The 22,107-nt window shown below is 43.6% G+C and overlaps 1 protein-coding gene across 1 annotated transcript in view; it reads left to right on the forward strand.

Moving 5' to 3' along the window:
• LOC127004686 (N-acetylglucosamine-1-phosphotransferase subunits alpha/beta-like) overlaps window positions 1–22,107 on the forward strand; it is a gene marked incomplete at its 5' end in the record, with an annotated part of 115,318 nt that continues 93,211 nt past the window's right edge. Inside the window, 1 exon segment of the mRNA XM_050872775.1 lies at window positions 1–179. Coding sequence (XP_050728732.1) covers window positions 45–179 — 135 coding nt within the window.

Here is a 22,107-nt window from a genome sequence, read left to right on the forward strand (position 1 = left end):
GGATACAGAAGATGGGAAGTTTGTGACTTAAGAGGCGCTCCAGGATGCGGGGCCTCAGCAAGTGGTGGCAGCGTTGGGTGTTGGATGCAGTGCTCACCCATCCACCGCCACTGGTTGCTGTAGTCATTGCCATCTTCCTGACCGTGTTTGCTGTGGGGTTCTGGTGTGCTCATTGGCTGGTGAGAATATTTGCAGTTGGTATTTTCATATTATGTACAGTACTCTCCCGAGTTTCGCGATTGCTTCTTTCCGAAGGTATGGCGCTAAACTCAAGGAGCGCAAAACTCGGGGTATTGAAATCCATGAAAATGCGCTTATTGGTTCCGACCCGTGGAAAAACTTACTTTTTTTTCGACTTTACTCCCTTGTTATCTCAAATTTTTCGACTTTACTCCCTTGTTATCTCAAAATACGTAACTTCGAAGAGGAAGAAAATGGGAAGTGAGAATAGGTTGTTTTGAAGCTGCAGTTGAAGGCGGCTGCCTTACAATTGGCTGGCAGTTCTGAAAACATGCTTGTGATCCACGTGGTGTTGTCTGGTAAAGTAAGGGCTGTCGTGGTCACCCGTGGGACAGTTGGACAAACCTATATTTTCTGGTAGTTTTCTGTGTGTTATGAAATAATCTGCTAGTTCTTTATGTCATGAATCATTAAATCACTAATATCATGATTAACTTTTCAATGCCTATTGTACGTGCACCCGCCGCCGCAGCCGCAAAATACAGTACCCTCCCGAGTTTCACGCTTGCTTCGTTCTGCAGGTATAGCGCTAAACTCGCGGATCGCAAAACTCGGGGTATTGAAAACACTGAAAAAGTGCTTATTGGTTCCTGCCCGTGGAGATGCTGACTTTTTTTCCCACTTTACTCCCTTGTTATCTCAAAATATGTACTGTGTAAAAAGGAAGAAAATGTGGAGAGAATGGGTCGTTTTGAAACCGCAGCTGAAGGCGGCTGGTTGCCTTCCGATTTGCTGACAGTTCTGAAAACATACTTGTGATTCGCCGAGTCCGATGACATCATCAACGGCGCTCATCCAATCAGCGGCCTCTAACTTTGATGAACCGAAAGCTCTGTGAATCTGAAGTCAACGTTGATAGTTAAATCATTAGTTCGAAGCTTTCACCATGGGCCATTATTGCGCATCTCTGTGAATTCTGCCCCAGCACGTGTGAACACGGTCACCCAACCGCTAGTTTCTCGAGAATTTTGTACAGAGATTCAAAGCCGGCTGCATTTCATGGGAAACTCATCGAAATTCTAGTCAGAAACTCACTCACCAGCATGTCGGTTATTTTATCGTAAGGTCGGTAAGTTGTGGACACAAAAAGAAGAGCGTATCAGCTGATCGGTTGAGTAGCTATCCGCGTATTTATTCCAGTACCACAATGAGTTCGACGAAGCTAGATATGCCTGGAATAATCAGGTTGAGCAGGTCTTGGACTTGAGTCTTGTCCAAGTGAAGCCATTGCCTCATCGTGTCTGGGTCCTCACTGTTGCGTTCTCGTAGCATTTAACGGTAGCAAGCTGTGACACACTCTCCCTTTGTCTTCGAGCTAACCGCTCACGAACCAACAAATGTTTTTTTTTCATTTTATTCCTTTTTCTTCAACAAACACCACAAAGCATACTCTGCAATGTCTGGATCCATTGTTTGTTTTGTTTTTCAGCTGATATATCCCAGAGTGCAACAGTCCTCTGTGTGACCAAACTCGAGGATAAATTAGAGGCAGAAAATTGTCGGGACAATTGCGGTGGAAAATTCCCGGGAAACTAGCTTGTGTGACCGCCCCTTTAAAGCTGTTGGTGTCACACTGGGCCTTTTTCCTCTGACCTCGTTGGCGATTGGGGCGACCGGCAACTCCAACTTTTCTGGGTGTGCATCACACACGGCCAAGGTCGGTTGTCCGTCTTCACAACGTAAACAAAGCAGTCACCCTGTATCGATTAAATAGTAAACAAAGCAGCTCTGCCAGTCTACTTTACGAGTTTCTTGGTTGGCCATTTTCCACTGCTCCTCACTCCTCAGCCAATGCTGGCGTGTTTTTTTTTCTTAACATGGCCTATAGTGCCAGTAGGCTATTCAATAGGGGCCTGATGGTCGGCCGGAGCCTGTCATGGCGCAGGCAATTGTTTATAGTGCCGTCATTATTATTGGCTCATGCTGCCCCCGGAGCTCATTCTTGATTTCACTTGCACAGCTTCTTCTAGAGTCCGGGTTGATAGGTGGTTTTCAGGACAGCATGTGGGTAGTCTTAGGCCACTCTGCGGTGACTGAAAAATCCCAGGTGGTTAGCGGTGGATTCGAACCCGCACCACGGACAATGCGCCGAATGCAGGGTCGCACACTACCCACTCAGCCACTGTCTCCCGTTTACATACAGCCATGTGGTTGCTCGTACACCCAACCGTTTTCCATCCGCACGGACAACCGACAACTCGCTCCCGGTTAGGCACATGGGCAACTGCGGTTGCCAGTAGCCCCAACGGTTGAAGGAAAATGGCCAGTGTGACACCGTCTTAAGGAATCGCACGTGATGGTGACACTAGGTAGGACCCACACATGTCAAAGCAGCTCAAAACTCTGGGCAATAATGCATGAAGTCAGAATGGTAAGAATTTAGGATTGAGCACGAAGCTTGAGGATTGCGAAACTCGGATAGTGCGAAACTCGGGAGGGTACTGTTGCTCGCAGAAAGGTTCAACTTGCTTACTGTTTCCATATTTCCCTCACTGCTCACAAAGATCACAAGCTGATAAACTAGAACAAAACCATGCAAATTAATACTTTTAATGCGGGTACAGGTAACTCTCGATTTACGCGAGTATTGTGTCCTTGAAGAGGTCGCGTAAATCAAAAAACAATGTAAATTAAACAAGAGGTAGGTTTCCATCGAAAAATAATTATTCACCTCATTCAGTGGAGAGAGAGAGAGAGAGAGAGAGAGAGAGAGAGAGAGAATATCCATATCACCGAGATATCCACTCAGGCATTCAGTCTCAGCCTCACTCGTGTGAGGAAGAAATGAGGGACACCATGAGCGACTGCCTAGTATTGGTACTGGTACTGAGCAGTCTGGTACCAGTACCGTACCGTATAGCTGGTAGCGTTAGTATCGGTACTGGTACCGGTACCTGCCCACCCCTATTGTTGAGTAGCGTGGCAGCATGGGTACTATATTGTTGTTCAAGTGGCACACGGGAAGAACTGAGTTCAGCTGTGTGGCCGCGGCGCTGTGTGAGTCCAGCTGCGTGAGACATCTGGTGGCCACTCCATAAAATATTGCATATAAGTAAAAAAACATGTAAATTAAACATTTATTTGTTTTTTGGACCCTGCGTTATTTACAAAACGCATAAACCAAACTCGCTTAAATCGAGAGTCACCTGCATTCCCACAGTGCGCAAGCGTGGTGAACAGCAGAACGACTAATTTCAGCGGGGAGATATTTCTCGCAACACCAGCCAGTATAGTGGACCGTTGCTGCCATGCATTACAGGTCAAAAGAAAAAGAGGAAAACAACACTGGGATTTGTACAATTTTCATAGACTGGAGAAAAAAAAGTTTTTTGGACTGTGGTTCCACAGCATGGGGTGTTCTCTTATCTTGTTAATCAAGTAGTAAGCAAAGCAGCTCTGCCAGTCCATTTTATGAGTCTCTTGGTGGGCCACCTTCCACTGTTCCTCACTCCTCAGCCACTGCCGTCGTCTGTTTGTTTACATACAGCCTTGCAGTACCCACGCTCGTGCCCACAACCATTTTCCATTCATACGGACAACCAACAACTCGCTCCCAGTTGGGCATACGGGCAACCGTGGTTCCCCATAGCCCCAATTGTTGGACACCGCCTTTTAACCCTTTCATTGCTAAACGCAGCGTTAGGCATATTTGCTGGTGGTGCTAAACGCTCGCTGCGAGCTCCACCTGCACTCAAATCTCCCGCGTATGAAACTGTTCCAACACTAAGTCTCACAACACAACAGTAACTGGTGGATGTTCTTGCCAATATAGCAGCATTTTTGCATAGCTTCACCTATCACCTGACTGATTCTTTGACCAAATAGTTGTAAATATTGCAGCTGGTAATACTCCCTTGCCAGAATCTCAAGGAGAGATGTCTGCAGTTCCCTCAATATGGCTGATCATCCCGCATGCACCAATGTAAGTGTTAACATTCAACACTCCCTGAACGTGCATGTATGTTCGCAAGAGAGGCATACATGACCGACTCCTATAGATCTGGACCTCCTCTTTCCAGTGGTGTTTTTGGTTTTTAGCTGTGATGAATAGTTTTTGAGATACAGAGGTTAAAAGTGACCCCCCATTGGGCTGCCTGACTGGGCCTGAGGGGATAGTCGCATCTGCACCACGCGCTAGGAAAGGGTTAAGGCAGCACGCATGACACCGATGGTAGGTAGACGTGACCCATACATGTCTAGTATGCGTATCGGGCGGTACTGGACAAGGGGGAGAGAGAGGCTCAGAAAGCTGCGGCTGATCGCTATTGATGTACAAAGACTACCTCTTAAATAATCCAATTCTGGGCCTGGATGATTTACATGATTATGTCACTGAATTCAGAATGTGATCATGTTGGTCTTCTGTACCTAAAAGCTCCTTGCCAAATACTGTACTTGATACATATGAGCAGTGCTCACAAAATTATCCTGTTACAAAGAAATTATTACTTATTTATGCCACTTTGCCCATTCCATCTGCCTCAGCTGAACAAAGATTTTCTACACTTAAACATATAAAATCATACAGATGGTCAACTATGGGTGGGGAGAGATTGAATGGGTTTGCAAAATTATACATTCACCGTGAAGTGACCAACGGTGATCTATTTGAAAATTTTGTTACGGCTGTCACTGATGTATTTAAAAAAAAAAGTGCCCCCCCCCCAAATTGTTTTCTTGATCCGCCACTGCGTGCGTGTGTGTGTGTGTTGTTATTCAATCCATGTGTTTGTGTGGTTGAGTCTAGATAGGTGGGTTGGCCGCGCGCGGGCAATGGTGACAGTGGAAACTGGCATGGGGGAGCCACAGGCGTGCCACACCCACAGCTGCTTCTTACTTCCATTTGGCTACAGCAAGGAGTCCATAACTTGGGTGATGACAGCACGGGCCGCGGCGACCCTTGCTTTGGCAGACGACGCCATGTTGATGCAGGGCGAGTGCTTTGTTTGCGTTGTGGATGTTTGGTCTCCCTTCACTCTTTCCCATTTCCATTACATGACATTTCTTCACATTGAATTCCATCTCCCATTTCATACTCCAGTCCCAAATCTTATTCAGGTCTTCTTGCAGAATTTCAGTCTTTACTGTTTTTTATATGTCTCAGCAATTTCGCATCATCTGCAAACAGGCTCATGTAACTGCTTACTTTCTCCGGCATATCATTTATATATACTAGGAAAAGTATTGGTGCCAATACCAATCCTTGGGGCACTCCACTATCTACAATTCTCCATTCCAATTTCATATCCTTTACCACTGTTCTCAACTCTCTTCCCCTTAAATAACTCTTCATCCAGTTTTTCATTTTCCCTTTCAATCCTCCTTTATTTTCCAGCTTCCAGTCTTGTATGTGGAACTTTGTCAAAAGGCTTCTTCAGGTCCAAGTACACGCAATCTACCCATCCGTTCCTGTCCTGTGTTATGTCTGTCACTCTTGAGTAAAAGCTCAGTAAGTTTGTTACACATGAGTGCCTTCTAAAGCCATGCTGTTTTTCTGTAATAATATTATGTTCTAAAAATTTCGTCAGTTGTTTCTTTATCACTTTCTCGCATATTTTACTAACTACGCTGGTCATGATACTGGTCTGTAGTTGTTTTTCTGTAATAATATTATGTTCTAAAAATTTCGTCCATTGTTTCTTTATCACTTTCTCGCATATTTTACTAACTACGCTGGTCATGATACTGGTCTGTAGTTCAGAGGTTCTTCCTTTTTCCTTGTTTTATATATAGGGACCACCTCATCCCTCTGCCATTCCTTTGGTACTTTACCAGTTGATATTGAGCACTTTATGATATCATATACCGGTCCAACCAGCTGATTTCTGCATTCTTTCAATATAAAACCTGAGACTCCATCCAGTCCTTTTGCTTTCCTCTTTTCCAGCTCCTCCATTACTTTATATATCTCCTCTTTAGTTACTATAACTTCATCCATATGAACATTCATCTTGTCATCTTGTGGTACATTGAATTGTGATTCTTTTGTAAAAACTTGCTAGAACTTCTTGTTTAGCAGCTCAGTCATGTCTTTAGGATCTTCGATTATCCGATTTCCATCTTTCATTTTTCTTATTTTTTCCCTTGGTTTGATTTTTCCATTTATGAATCTATAAAACAGTTTAGGTTCTTCCTTGCACTTTTCAACAATATCCTTTTCATATCCTTTCTCTTCTTCTCTCCTTATTTTCACATATTCATTTCTTAATATCTTAAAATCTTCTTTATTTCTTTGATTCTTATTTCTTTTCAATCTCTTTCACGCTTTGTCTCATTTTTCCTTTGCATTTGCACATCTTGCATTAAACCAATCCTTCTTTCCTTTTTCTTTGGGTTTATATAATGGGACATATTTCATAACTCCTGTTTCATATGCCTCCATAAAAATATATTTTTCCTGCATCTCGCTTTTTTTCTTCAACTTTTCCCAGTCTAGCTCTCCTTATAGTTTCTTAAGATTTTCCATGTCCGCCTTCCTATAGTTTCTGCTGTTTCTTTTATAATTATGATTCATCCCCCTTGATGCCTTCCTCCTCTGTTTCCATCTCTATTATCACATGATCACTCTTTCCCAGGGGGCACCCATATCTTAATTCATTTACCAAGTGCATTCCCTTTGTTAGCACAAGGTCCAGTCTTGCTGGTTCGTTGTCACTTCTGTATCTTGTGTTCTCTGTCACCCACTGTATCATCAAATTTTCCATAGTCAATCTTAGAAATCTTTTCCCCTATGCCATTTCACTGCCTCCGCTTTCAAATACAGTACCCTCTCGAGTTTTGTGCTCGCTTCGTCCCGAAGGTATAGCGTTAAACTTGAGGATTGCGAAACTCGAGGTATTGAAAACACTGAAAAAGCGCTTATCTGTTCCGACCTGTGGATTTTTTTTTTATATATTTTATTTATTTTTTTTTTTATTTTTTTATTTTATTTTTTTTTTTACATGTGGGCTATGGCGCCGGTAGACTATCCATCTGGGCCTGATGGTCGGCCCTGAGCCCGTCATGGCGCAGGCAACTGTTTATAGTGGCACCATTATACAATACCCTCTGGAGTTTCACACTATCCAAGTTTCGCGATCCATGAGTTTTGCAATCCACGAGTTTCGCGGTTAGTTCTAAATTCTTACCATCCCGACTTTAGCGCATTATCACCCCGAGTTTCACGCTGCTTTGACACGTACGGGTCACGTCTACTTACCATCGGCGTCACGCACGCTACCTTTTTTGGTAGTATCACACTGGACGTTTTCCTCCAAACATTGTGGCTATGGAGAGAGAGAGAGAGAGAGAGAGAGAGAGAGAGAGAGAGAATGGGTCATTTTGAAGCCGCAGTTGAAGGTGGCAGCCTTACGATTGCCTGACAGTTCTTAAAACATGCTTGTGACTCGCTGGGAGTCTGATGACGTCATCGCCGACGCTCACCCTTTCAGCAGGCTTCACTTCCTTAAGGTGGTGTCACAATTGCCGTTTTCGTCCAACCGTTTGGTCTGCGGACAACGCCCGTACGCCCAACCGGGAGCGAGTTCATGGTTATCCTTATTAAGCTGGTGTTACACAGGGCTTTTTTCTTCCCACTGAGTTGGTGCCACCTAGGGCAACCGGTAACTCCAACTTTTCCGGGTTTGTGTCACACACGGCCAATGGCGGTTGCCCGTATCCACATCCTCAATGTAAACAATGCACTTGCCCTGTATCAACATGGCGCCGTCTGCTAAAGTAAGGGCTGTCGCGGCTTGTGCTGCCATTTACCCAAGTTATGGACTTGTTGCTGCTGTTAAATGGAAGGAAGAAACAGTTGTGGGTGTGGCATGCCTGTGGCTCCTCCATGCCAGTTCTCATTGTCACCACTGCACGTGCACAGCCAATCCACCCATCTTGACTCAACCACATAAACACATGGATCGAATAACAACAAACACACACACACACACACACCAGACAGGGCGTACGGGCAGGGGCAGATCCAGAAACTCAATTTGGGGGGGGCCCGCATGTAAAATTTCATAAGTTAGCGACAGTCTCAGAACAGTGAAGACCAATGGATAGTGATGGCGGTTCTTTGCTTAAAATCCGCAGCTCCTGAGCAATCAACGTATATGTGACAAATGATTTTTTCTTGTATCTTTATATGAAGTGCAACAACAAGAAACAATTCAAATTGTACATCCGACCAGTGAAAAGGCAGATCTGAACAGGTAGAAATCATCACCATATGAGCATTCGAAGAAAACTAAATGTTTATTTCGATATGTAAGCAGCAAGGGTGATCATAATACAGGTCATGAATAAATTACAAACCTAAACTTTACAAAAAAGAGCTAATATGTAAAATTAGACACAGCTGAAGATAAAAAAGAATTATTTTAGGGCTTCTTTTACATGGGATTGAGGTAACACATTTGCAAAGATTGGCTGATCTAAAGAAATATATTTACAAATTCCCATGTATTCAACAAGTGCATCACTAAGCAAGAGTAGTTGGCGTTTTTTTTCGCCGAATTTGCTCATCACTCTCGACTGAAATGGGGATATCATAACGAACACAGAGGAGGGCCGACGGTACTCCTCAGATAGGTTTTCAGCTTTTTCAATGCTGAAAAAGACCTCTCAGCTTCCGCGTTGTAGACTGGAAGCATCAACAGAGTTTTCAAGAGAATGGCGAGATTGGGGAACATGCTGGTGCTGGCGTGTGCCTGGGCTTCTTTGATAGTCTGGAAGACCGGAACAGATAATGCCCAGCGCTCCGCTTCCGCCTTCACGAGTCAGGGATTCGATGTCGAGCTCGTAGAGCTTCGCCGCTTGAAGCACAGCCGCAACATCCATTTTGGGGCCTTTGAGGAGTTGCTTGAGCTATAGTGTGACAGGCACTGTGTCGTCGCCGAACCGACTCTTCCACTCAGCCAAGACGTGGTCCACGAATGGAATGTACACCGCCCGGCGGTAGTAGGTTCTCCAGCATGCTCACACTGAACATTTGATCGCTGGGTCTGTCGTCCACAGAGTCGTGGCACAGGGATGGTGTCATGCGATGAACCCACCTCGACCAAAAGCTCTTCCGCTTTCATGAATACGTTGTGGAAATGATTTTCCGCATCTGCTCTGAACTTGGCAAAAATGGTCTCGATGCCATGGGTCGTGGCATAGGCTGACACCAGGTCGCCATCTTTTCTCTGAAGAGTTCGGCTCGGCTTGAGAGTATGCGCCAATATACCTTCACTCCACTACAACCAGTCCAACGAGAAAGTGGGGAACACGTATGGCGATGAGAAGGAGCCCAGCAGTGGCGTCAAGTTCTACCTCGAGAAAAACAGTGATGACAGGCAGAAATTCAACGAAAACCAGCACTGCATCATGCCTCTCAATCCACCTGGTGGGGCACAGGGGAACAAGCTTTTCGCGCTTGGCCGAGGTAAGCTTGACAACCTCTGTGAAGCGGAGAGAGCGCATATTTGAAGAATGAACGAAGTTGTACACCTCGGTCAGTGTTTGAAGAGCGATCTTCACTTCTTTGACGTCACATGCCTTTGTTAGTACACTAGATTCTGCTGGTGGTTAAAGCAGTGGATTGGCTTGGCCAGGGTGTACTTCTTCATGAGTACTGTGGCACACCCTTTGAATTTTCCCATCATGGCACTTGCTCCATCGAAACCAAGTCCTCTGCACTTGGCCATGTCCAATCCGAGGCCTTCAACGTTGCTAAAAATGAGCCAGTATAAACCTTTACCGGTGATGTCTTGGGCGTGCACAAAAGCAAGGAAGTCTTCCCTTATTTCCTATTCGAAGTGCCGAATGATGATAGTGGCCTGCACTAAAATTCACTTTCTGCTTGCATGTGAAGAATGAGGTCACAAAGATTTTTTCCTAGGCCTTTAAATTTTGCTCTGTAATATTCAATATACGATTCTGTAACTTAAATACTGAAAATAGAGAAAGAAAATCCTGAGTTCTCCAGAAATGCAACAGAAAGGGAACAGTTTTCGTTTAGACTCTCTCTCTGAAAGTGGACATTTTAGCAGATGGGGCGTCCGACACCCCGGCCCTCCTGGGTATGGCGTATTACGGCCTAGTACGAGTATATAGATTGTTAGATCAGTGCGAGCCCCATAAGAGCGCGGGGCCCTGGGCATGTGCCCGTTGTGCCCTGGCCCTGCAGGAGAGTGAAAAATTTCATCAGACACCGAAAAAAATTAAATAGAGGAGGATTTTTTTTTAAAGTTTGGAGGACAGCGTCCAGAGTTATCTAGCGGCTGCCGGCTTCGCTCCCCAGCTCTCTAGCTTTCTAGGGGTAGGTATCATAAATATATTTTATGTTTTCTCAATTCATGGGTATTTCAAATATTTTAGTTATCCTAATATTTTTTGGGGGGGCCCTGGCCATCTGGCTCCCCACCCCCGTATCCGCGCCTGCATATGCCTACAGCTGATGACACATTCCGTATTATAGTTGCAGCCCATTATAAGCGAGTCAGTTTTGTACCGACTATCCGCATATACTCGAGATTTTTTTTTGTGGGGGGAGATTTTTTGGGGGACCCGGGCCCTGGGCCCCCTGTATCCGCCCCTGCGTACGGGTGTTGCCCGTAGCCCCAACGGTTGGACGAAAACGGTCATTGTGACACCGCCTTAAGGCAGTGAAGCATCGGTGATGACGTCATCGGACTTGTAATGAATCACAAGTGTGTTTTCAGAACTGGCAGCCATTCGTAAGGCAGCTGTCTTCAACTGCGGCTTCAAAACAACTTGTTCTCTTCCCGTTTTCTCTCTCTCTCTCTCTCTCTCTCTCTCTCTCTCTCTCTCTCTCTCTCTCTCTCTCTCTCCATAGCCACAATGTCTGGAGGAAAACGTCCAGCGTGATACTAAAGGTAACTCGATTTACGCGAGTATTGCGTCCTTGAAGTGGTCGCGTAAATCAAAAACAAAGTAAATCAAACAAGAGGTAGGTTTCTGTCGAAAAATAATTACCGTATTTTGCGGCGTATAACGCGCACCGGCGTATAATGTGCACCCCAAACTTTAAGACAACAATTTTGAAAAAAAAAGTTCTTAAAATGCTCAGAAATATGTACGGGTTAAAGAACATTGACAATGTACAGTTTCCCGAAATTTATATATTTTTGGTGTAATCTGTACTGCTTGAATTGACAAGTGTCCTTGAGTAAAGCAATGAAAATGGCGGCTGGGCTGGTGTTGTGAGAAATACATCCCCGTACATACTGATGATGCACAGCTTCTGATATCATAATAAGCATATTATTCTCACCATCACTCGTAGGTTATGACAGACAACTAGGCAAGACACAATTCACACGGTTCTGGTGACACACGGCGTGCAGCTGTTTGCCAGCTGTGACATCAAGATCAAGATCATACAATGGCGCCCGACGGGAGAACGGGATAACAGCTGGCATGGGGGATCCTCCACCAATTTAATTTCTGTATAGTAGTTATTTGATCACCCTGTATTCTATGGTAACATATTATAAGACAGCTATGGACTATGAAGGATCATTAACAATATTAAAGGTAAGTTTGCAGTTGTTATTGGATAAGACAAAACAGAGACCCTTAAAAACACTCCAAAGAAGAAAAAAAGATCATTAACCCCTTCGCGCCGGATGCTAAAAAAGCCCGCCTGGCTGATATACGGCGTCTTGCGACAAGGCGCTACTGCTTGGAAACCTGAGCCGGCATGTATCTGCTTGTCGCCTCCGTATATTATGCTGCTGAAAGCCCTCATTACATGTATCCCGTATTTCCAAAGCAGCATACACGACGAGTCAACATATACCTGCTATGCATAATATAAATTGCGTCAACGCGAAATAAAAAAAAAAAAGCGAAATAAAGAAAGGGGAGAAAGGGGCAAGGGGGAAAGAAATAGAGAAAGCAGATGATTGTGTAGAGGAGGAAGAATGTCGAGAAATTATCAACAAATACAACTCTGTTATCATCAGTCAGAGAGCTGCCAGATTCTCATTTGTGTTCACAGACTATTTTTGTGTGTGTGTGTGTGTGTGTGTGTGTGTGTGTGAGTGAGAGAGAGAGAGAGAGAGAGAGAGAGAGAGAGAGAGAGAGAGAGAGAGAGAGAGAGAGAGAGTGGTGGTGTTGGCACGTTGGTGTCTGATAGAGAGAGAGAGAGAGAGAGAGAGAGAGAGAGAGAGAGAGGTGGGCGAGATCATCTCGCCCACCGAGGCGCCGACACCATCACGTCTCGCCGAGACGTGATGGTGTCTGCGCCTCGGTGTCTGAGAGAGAGAGAGAGAGAGAGAGAGAGAGAGAGAGAGAGAGAGAGAGAGAGAGAGAGAGAGAGAGAGACCCACAGAGACTTCCTAATTTTAGACACTAGGCGGGACGAAGGCGGTGCATACTGTAGCTCATTATTTGTGATTGTTGGGAACAAGGATGGTGGGAGAAGCAATAGGATTTCAAGGACAGCATACGGCGTCTTTACTTAGTAACCAACACAAAGTACGGGACAACTCAATAGAAGAAAAAACAGAATAGAAATATGACGCCTACGTAGGCGTCATCGTATATGCTACTGGGGCTTCATGACGCCTATGTAGGCGTCATCGTATTGAAACGGTTAAAAATTTGTACAGTCGGCGTATAATGCACAGGGCTAAACTTTCAGGCATTTTTTATGTGAAAAAGGTGCGCGTTATACATTCAGTGGAGAGAGAGAGAGAGAATATCCTTATCACCGAGATATCCAGTCAGGCACTCAGTCTCAGCCTCACTCGTCTGAGAAAGAAATGAGGGACAGCATGAGCGCCTGGCTAGTATTGGTACTGGTACCGTACTGTATAGCTGGTACCGTTAGTACCAGTACTGGTACCGTTACCTGCCCACCCCTATCGTTGAGTACCTTTAAAGGTAGCGTGCGTGACTCCGATGGTAAGTAGATGTAACCCGTACGTGTCAAAGCAGTGCGAAACTCGGGGTGATAATGCGCGAAAGTCGGAATGGTAAGAATTCAGGACTAACCGCGAAACTTGTGGATCGCGAAACTCGGATAGCGCGAAACTCGAGAGGGTACTGTATTTCCTAATTTACCTCCTTACAGTTGAAGTCTCCAACTAACAAAGACTTTTGTTTGCTTTGAGTAACCTACTCAAACTCGGAATGGTATCTTCTATCATGGTCTCATATTCTTTTTTGTTCCATGAGTTTGTTCTTGGTGGTACATAGGTTGCTATTATCATCATCATTTCTCTGTTTTTGTTTTCTAGATTAACACTCACTATTTCCGCCTTTCCTTCTCCATATACTACTGATTTCACTAATACCTCCTTCCTCGTCATTATCATCTCTCCTCCACCACCTATACCCTTTCTCTCCTTCCTCCATACATTGTAATTATTATCAAACACTATTTGAATGACCTCATTCAGTTCTGTTTCTGTCAAACATACAATCTTGGGCTCTTTTTCCTTTAAGTAGTCTGGTAGTTCCAGTTTTCTAGATATTATCCTGTCTACATTTGTATACATCACACTTAATTCCTTTTTTGTTTCAATCTTGTCTAGCTTCTGTTCTCTTTCGTCTTTACCCTTATGTACCATTTCTTTACTCTGTCTCCCAGAACTCTCCCTCCCCCCCAAAAAAAAAACCTTTTTCCTCTTCTGATCTTTCATTATTTCTCTCTTTTGCCTCTGCTTGTAATTCATTCCATTTTTTCCTTCTTCATTTCTATTTTTCTTTATATATATTTCCTTACATTCATCTATTTCCCTTAGTTTAGTTGTTCTTTATAATATTTCCTCAGTTACCTTCTGTGATTTTAATCTTGATTTAACTGGCCTTGTCTTACCTTCTATGTAATGGCCCATCCTAACAATATCTTCCACCTCATCCTCAAGGTTTTGTATTTCTTCGTCATTCAAGTTTTTCAGTAAGTCCTTCACTGACTAAGTTCTTCCTTATCCCTTCTTGGTTTATATGTTATGTTTTTCTCTTTCATTCTGAATATTATAACACTCTTTTTCTTATCCGCTACATCTCTCACTAAATCTTCATTCTTTTTTAAGACCTTGACCACCTCTTTTTCTACATTTTCCTTCTCTTTTAGTTGCTTTTCAATTATTTCCTTGAAGTCTACATTAGCTTTATCATGTTCTACTTTCCATGTCTTCATCTCACCCTGCACTTCCTCCCTTACTCTCTTTTCTTCCTTGCCCATTATCTCTTTCAGGTCTTCATTTTCCTTTCTTACCACTCCTAGTCCTTCCTTCACCATTTTCTCATATTTCGCTAACTTCTCTTTCAACTTCTCATTTTTGAACTAGTTTTTTTCCCTTTCTCCTAGGCTTTGCACTTGACTTGCCTAGACTTTCCCTTAAGTCACTGTGCATCTTCTTACCTTCCATATCTTCATCCTCCTTGATCTTGACTTCTGATCCATGTATTCAGTTTCTTTTCCACCAGCAACACTTTTCTGTACAGAGACAGTTCATTATTTCCAAAACCAGAGAAATTTGGCTCACTAGATTCATAACAATCTTCACTATCCTCATACCCTCCCACAGCTCCCTCTCGCATTTTCAGTCCTGCTCCATTTCCTCTTCCTCCTCTTTTCGGTGTCTGCCACCCCTCTTCCTCCTCATTCATCTAACACTAGCTTTTTTCAGTTCTATAAATGGGAGATGGGCCTCACAGCATAACCCTGACCCCTGTAAACACAACAACAGCTGATCCCAGCACAGGGAGTGGGGGGAGCAAACAACTACACGTCCACTTTGCTTGGTCTCTTTCTCAGTGTGTGTGTGTGTGTGTGTGTGTGTGTGTATTTACCTAGTTGTATTTACCTAATTGTGACATACGGGAAAAGAGTACGCTCGCGCTGTCCCGTCTCCATATCCACTCTTATTCAACTTTTCCTTAAAATCATGAATGTTTCTTGCACAAACCACCCCCTCCTTCAGTCTATTCCACAGCTCAATGCTTCTGTTTGGGAAGCTAAACTTTTTCACATCTCTCCTGCACGTGGTTGCCCTCAACTTCTTTCCATGTCCTCTTGTTTCTCTCTCGTTCCACACACACAAGAGCTCTCTGTCCAAATCTTCACTCCGCTCGCCACCCTGTACACCACTATCAGATCTCCTCTCTCTCTTCTCTCCTGGGTTGTGAACCCCATGCTATTGAGTCTCTCCTCATAAGTCCGATCTCGAAGCTCCGGTACCATCTTAGTTGCCACTCTCTGCATTCTTTTCAGTTTCCTTATGTTCTTCTTTTTGTGAGACCAGACCACTGCTGCATACTCTAACCTTGGCCTTATCATTGTGACTATTATTTTCTTCATCATCTCCTCATCCAAGTATACAAATGCCGTCCTTATGTTCCTCAGCAAATTCAGTTTGTCCCGTTATCCTGTTGATGTGTTTGTCCGGTGACATGTTCTCTGAGACAGTCATTCCCAAATCTTTTTCCTCCACTCCTCTGCATATTATCTCACTTCCCATCTTATAATCATATTCACATCTTCTGTCACTCCTCCAAACACCATTGTTTTACATTTCCCAAGGTTGAACTCCATCTGCCATGTACCACCATATCATTTATATAAACAGCAAACATTATTAGTGCCAACACCAAACCTTGCGGGACTCCACTCATCACAGGGCACCAGTTGGAAACCCTGTCCCTGATTATCGTCCTCATTTTCCTTAGTTAGGAAGTCCTCCAGCCACTTAATCAGTCCATCACCCACTCCACCCCTATTTTAATTTTCCAAATTAGTCTTCTGTGTGGTACTTTGTCAAATATCTTTTTCAAATCCAGGTACACTCCATCTGCCCAACCTTCTCTCTCATGTATTAAATCTGACACCCTTGAGTAGTAACATAACAAGTTGGTGACACAAGATCTCTCTCCTGAATCCAAACTGGCATTCCGAGATAATTTTCTGACATTCTAAGAGATCTGACCACCTGTTTTTAACCAGTCTTTCACATATCTTTGCAACCACACTAGTGAGTGATACCGGTCTGTAATTTAATGGGTCATCTCTCTTGCCTCCCTTAAAAATCGGTACTATGTTCGCTCTCTTCCAGTCTTGCAGTACTTTTCCTTCACTCAGGGAGGCACTCATTATGAAGTGCAGTTTCTCTGCAAGCCGCTCACTACATTCTTTCAAGATCCACCCTGATACTCCATCCGGCCCCTGTCATTTTTCTCACGTCCAGCTTGATCAAACTTTCCCTGACCTCCTGCACCGTTAACTGTATCTCTTGCATAACCCTTCCTCTTTCCTGGCCTGGGGGTTGAACAAATTCTTCTTTTATGAAAACTATGGAAGCTGTTTTTCATCACCTCCGCCATCTCTGTTGGGTCCTCATATGTAGCTTCGTCCATTTTCAGTTTATTGATTTTTTCTTTATTCTTTAATTTGCCGTTCACATGTCTATAGAATAGTTTGGGTTGGTCTTTGCACTTGACGATTATGTCTTTCATATTTTCTTTTTTCTTCTCTTCTAATCTTTCCACCTTCCTTGCTTGTTTGAAATCGTTTCATGAGTTGATTTTTCTTCGTCTCCTCCATCCCTTCCAAGCTTCCTCTTTTCTCTTTCTAGCTGTCTCGCATCTCTTGTTAAACCACTCCTTTTTACCAATATCCTTTTTGGTTACCTTGGGGACATATCTATTATTGGCTTCCTTGTATAGCTTTAAAAACTCCTCCCACTTATCCTGTGTACTCTTGGCTTTGTACAGCCCACTCCAATTTGCATTTTCAAAAAAGGTTCTCATGCTAACAAAGTCTGCCTTGCAGTAGTTGCTTCTCCAAATTTTGTGATCTTCTTTTTGCTCAATCATTCTCTTTTCTGATACAGTACTTCAGATTCCACAACTGCATGGTCACTCTTCACTATTAGACAAGCTATTTTAAATTTTCTATTATTTCCTGCTCCTTACTAAATACCAGGTCTAGTCTTGATGCCTCGCCTTCTTTCCCGAATCTGGTATGTTCTTTGATCCATTGAGTCATTACATGTTCCATTGCCAGTTGCAGGAGTCTTCCTCCCCACAACTCGTCTGTTACCTGCATCTGCCAATCCTCCTATTCCACCTCCTTGCAGTTGAAATCACCCATTATAATTATTCTCTCACATTCCCTCAACATTCCATCCAGGCAACTCACCGTGTCTTGTATCATTTGTTCATATTCCCGCACCTCCCAGACGCTTGTTTTGGGGGGCACATACCCTACTACATAATGCTGCCTCCTTCCTTCAGCACCCCAATTTTCACTTTCAATACCTCTGCCAAGCCTTCACCCTCAATCACCTCCACCCTAATGCCTTTTTTTACCATCAACATAACACCTCCTCCCTGTCTTATCTTTCTGTCTCTCCTCCATATGTTGTCTGCACCTTCTCCAATCCACACCATCTCAATTGGTTCACACAACTTAGTTTCCATTATCCCCACAATATCAGGTTCTTGTCTCTCAAATAGTAGTCGTTAACCTGTACAGAATTTAGCACGTATATCTACGTACCTCATTGGGAAGTGTTTAGTACGTATATATACGCATGCTCTTTTGAGGGTTTATACGCCCTTTATTTTTGTTTGTATATAGTACCCTCTCAAGTTTCGCACTATCCGAGTTTTGTGATCCTTGAGTTTAGCGCTTAGTCCTAAATTCTTACCATCATGACTTTTGCTCATTACTGCCATGAGTTTCACGTTGCTTTGACATGTACAGGTAACTCTCAATCTATGCGAGTTTGGTTTACGCATTTTTAAATAATGCGGGGTCCAAAATCCAAATAAATGTTTAATTTACATGTTTTTTTCACTTATACGCTACTTAACAATAGGGGTGCGCAGGTACCGGTACCAGTACCGGTACTAATGGTACCAGCTATACAGTACGGTACCGGTACCAGACTGCTTGGTACCGGTACCAATACTAGCCAGCTGCTGATGGTGTCCCTCATTTCTTCCTCACACGAGTGAGGCTGAGATTGAGTGCCGAGTGGATATCTCGGTGATATGGATATTCTCTCTCTCTCTCTCTCTCTCTCTCTCTCTCTCTCTCTCTCTCTCTCTCTCTCTCTCCACTTAATGAATATTTATTTTTCGATAGAAACCTACCTCTTGTTTGATTTACATTGTTTTTTATTTACGCGACCTCTTCAAGGACACAATACTCGCGTAAATCGAGAGTTACCTGTACAGGTTGCGTCTACCTACCGTCGGTGTCATACGCCCATCACCCACTCCACCCCTATTTTAATTTTCCAAATTAGTCTTCTGTGTGGTACTTTGTCAAATATCTTTTTCAAATCCAGGTACACTCCATCTGCCCAACCTTCTCTCTCATGTATTAAATCTGACACCCTTGAGTAGTAACATAACAAGTTGGTGACACAAGATCTCTCTCCTGAATCCAAACTGGCATTCCGAGATAATTTTCTGACATTCTAAGAGATCTGACCACCTGTTTTTAACCAGTCTTTCACATATCTTTGCAACCACACTAGTGAGTGATACCGGTCTGTAATTTAATGGGTCATCTCTCTTGCCTCCCTTAAAAATCGGTACTATGTTCGCTCTCTTCCAGTCTTGCAGTACTTTTCCTTCACTCAGGGAGGCACTCATTATGAAGTGCAGTTTCTCTGCAAGCCGCTCACTACATTCTTTCAAGATCCACCCTGATACTCCATCCGGCCCCTGTCATTTTTCTCACGTCCAGCTTGATCAAACTTTCCCTGACCTCCTGCACCGTTAACTGTATCTCTTGCATAACCCTTCCTCTTTCCTGGCCTGGGGGTTGAACAAATTCTTCTTTTATGAAAACTATGGAAGCTGTTTTTCATCACCTCCGCCATCTCTGTTGGGTCCTCATATGTAGCTTCGTCCATTTTCAGTTTATTGATTTTTTCTTTATTCTTTAATTTGCCGTTCACATGTCTATAGAATAGTTTGGGTTGGTCTTTGCACTTGACGATTATGTCTTTCATATTTTCTTTTTTCTTCTCTTCTAATCTTTCCACCTTCCTTGCTTGTTTGAAATCGTTTCATGAGTTGATTTTTCTTCGTCTCCTCCATCCCTTCCAAGCTTCCTCTTTTCTCTTTCTAGCTGTCTCGCATCTCTTGTTAAACCACTCCTTTTTACCAATATCCTTTTTGGTTACCTTGGGGACATATCTATTATTGGCTTCCTTGTATAGCTTTAAAAACTCCTCCCACTTATCCTGTGTACTCTTGGCTTTGTACAGCCCACTCCAATTTGCATTTTCAAAAAAGGTTCTCATGCTAACAAAGTCTGCCTTGCAGTAGTTGCTTCTCCAAATTTTGTGATCTTCTTTTTGCTCAATCATTCTCTTTTCTGATACAGTACTTCAGATTCCACAACTGCATGGTCACTCTTCACTATTAGACAAGCTATTTTAAATTTTCTATTATTTCCTGCTCCTTACTAAATACCAGGTCTAGTCTTGATGCCTCGCCTTCTTTCCCGAATCTGGTATGTTCTTTGATCCATTGAGTCATTACATGTTCCATTGCCAGTTGCAGGAGTCTTCCTCCCCACAACTCGTCTGTTACCTGCATCTGCCAATCCTCCTATTCCACCTCCTTGCAGTTGAAATCACCCATTATAATTATTCTCTCACATTCCCTCAACATTCCATCCAGGCAACTCACCGTGTCTTGTATCATTTGTTCATATTCCCGCACCTCCCAGACGCTTGTTTTGGGGGCACATACCCTACATAATGCTGCCTCCTTCCTTCAGCACCCCAATTTTCACTTTCAATACCTCTGTAAGCCTTCACCCTCAATCACCTCCACCCTAATGCCTTTTTTACCATCAACATAACACCTCCTCCTGTCTTATCTTTCTGTCTCTCCTCCATATGTTGTCTGCACCTTCTCCAATCCACACCATCTCAATTGGTTCACAACTTAGTTTCCATTATCCCCACAATATCAGGTTCTTGTCTCTCAAATAGTAGTCGTTAACCTGTACAGAATTTAGCACGATATCTCGTATCTCATTGGGAAGTGTTTAGTACGTATATATACGCATGCTCTTTTGAGGGTTTATACGCCCTTTATTTTTGTTTGTATATAGTACCCTCTCAAGTTTCGCACTATCCGAGTTTTGTGATCCTTGAGTTTAGCGCTTAGTCCTAAATTCTTACCATCATGACTTTTGCTCATTACTGCCATGAGTTTCACGTTGCTTTGACATGTACAGGTAACTCTCAATCTATGCGAGTTTGGTTTACGCATTTTTTAAATAATGCGGGGTCCAAAATCCAAATAAATGTTTAATTTACATGTTTTTTCACTTATACGCTACTTAACAATAGGGGTGCGCAGGTACCGGTACCAGTACCGGTACTAATGGTACCAATATATAGTACGGTACCGGTACCAGACTGCTTGGTACCGGTACCAATACTAGCCAGCTGCTGATGGTGTCCCTCATTTCTTCCTCACGAGTGAGGCTGAGATTGAGTGCCGAGTGGATATCTCGGTGATATGGCTATTCTCTCTCTCTCTCTCTCTCTCTCTCTCTCTCTCTCTCTCTCTCTCTCTCTCCGTGAAAATTTATTTTTCGATAGAAACCTACCTCTTGTTTGATTTACATTGTTTTTTATTTACGCGACCTCTTCAAGGACACAATACTCGCGTAAATCGAGAGTTACCTGTACAGGTTGCGTCTACCTACCGTCGGTGTCATACGTGCTGTCTTAAAAGTCGGTGTCCAACCATTGGTGCTACTGGCAACCGCGGTTGCCCATATGCCCAACCGGGAGCGAGTTGTTGGTTGTCCTTATGAATGGAAAACGGTTGTGAGTACAAGCGTGGGTACGTGGGTACTGAACGGCTGCATGTAAACAAACAGACAACGGCAGTGGCTGAGGAGTGAGGAGCTTTGGAAGATGGCCCACCAAGAGACTCGTAAAATGGACTGGCAGAGCTGCTTTGCTTACTACTTGATTAACAAGATAAGAGAACACCTGGTGCTGTGGAACCACAGTCCAAAACCCTTTTTCTCAAGTCTATGAAAATTGTAGATATCCCGGTGTTGTTTTCCTCTTCTTCTTTTGACCTGTAATGCATGGCAGCAACGGTGAAAAGTGATAGTGAAAAATAGCAAAAGGGCATAGAAAAGCATAATCAGGGAAAGAAGAGGACAGAAAAACACTGAAGTTCAGTGTGAAGTGTATAAGTGCGCACTGTTAAGTAACTAAGGACTGCTTTCACAGTCACTTTGTTTTGATCATTACCAATGGCGGCGATCGCCGCTCACCGTTGCCAGATTGTCATACTCAGAGCATAGTATTTACCGGTTTCTGATGCCTAACTATTGCCAAGAAACATCAGGATCTAACTCTTTAAATGATAACTATAAATGAGTTTCGTTATTGGAGCCCAGAAGACAGTTTAGGGGTAAGATGTCGGGAAATATAATCGGCTGAGTACGACAATCTGGCAACGTTGTCGCCATTTAGTATTTCATGTGAAACTGGCCGATGGGGTAGTGGCGGCTGCAGAGGAAGCGAGAGATGTTGAGAGTGTGTGGTAAGTGCGGGGCTAGGCTAACCCCACAGCCGCCACTACCCCATCCGCCAGTTTCACATGGAAATACTACAGCGGCAATTGCCGCCATTGGTAATGATCAAAACAAACAAAATGACTGAAAGTGCCCCTAAGTGCATGTTGTGAAGTATAAAAGTGTTGAGGATGGCCTAAGTAGTGTTACAAAGCATTACAGGTCAAAAGAAGGAGAAGAAGAAAAAGGTCCACTACACTGGCTGGTGTTGCGAGAAATATCTCCCCGATGAAATTAGTCATTCTGCTGTCCACCACGCATGCGCGCTGTGGGAATACACAACATTAAAAGTATTA

The sequence above is a fragment of the Eriocheir sinensis genome, chromosome 28, assembly GCF_024679095.1.
Source record: "Eriocheir sinensis breed Jianghai 21 chromosome 28, ASM2467909v1, whole genome shotgun sequence".
Taxonomy (NCBI): Eukaryota; Metazoa; Arthropoda; class Malacostraca; order Decapoda; family Varunidae; genus Eriocheir; species Eriocheir sinensis.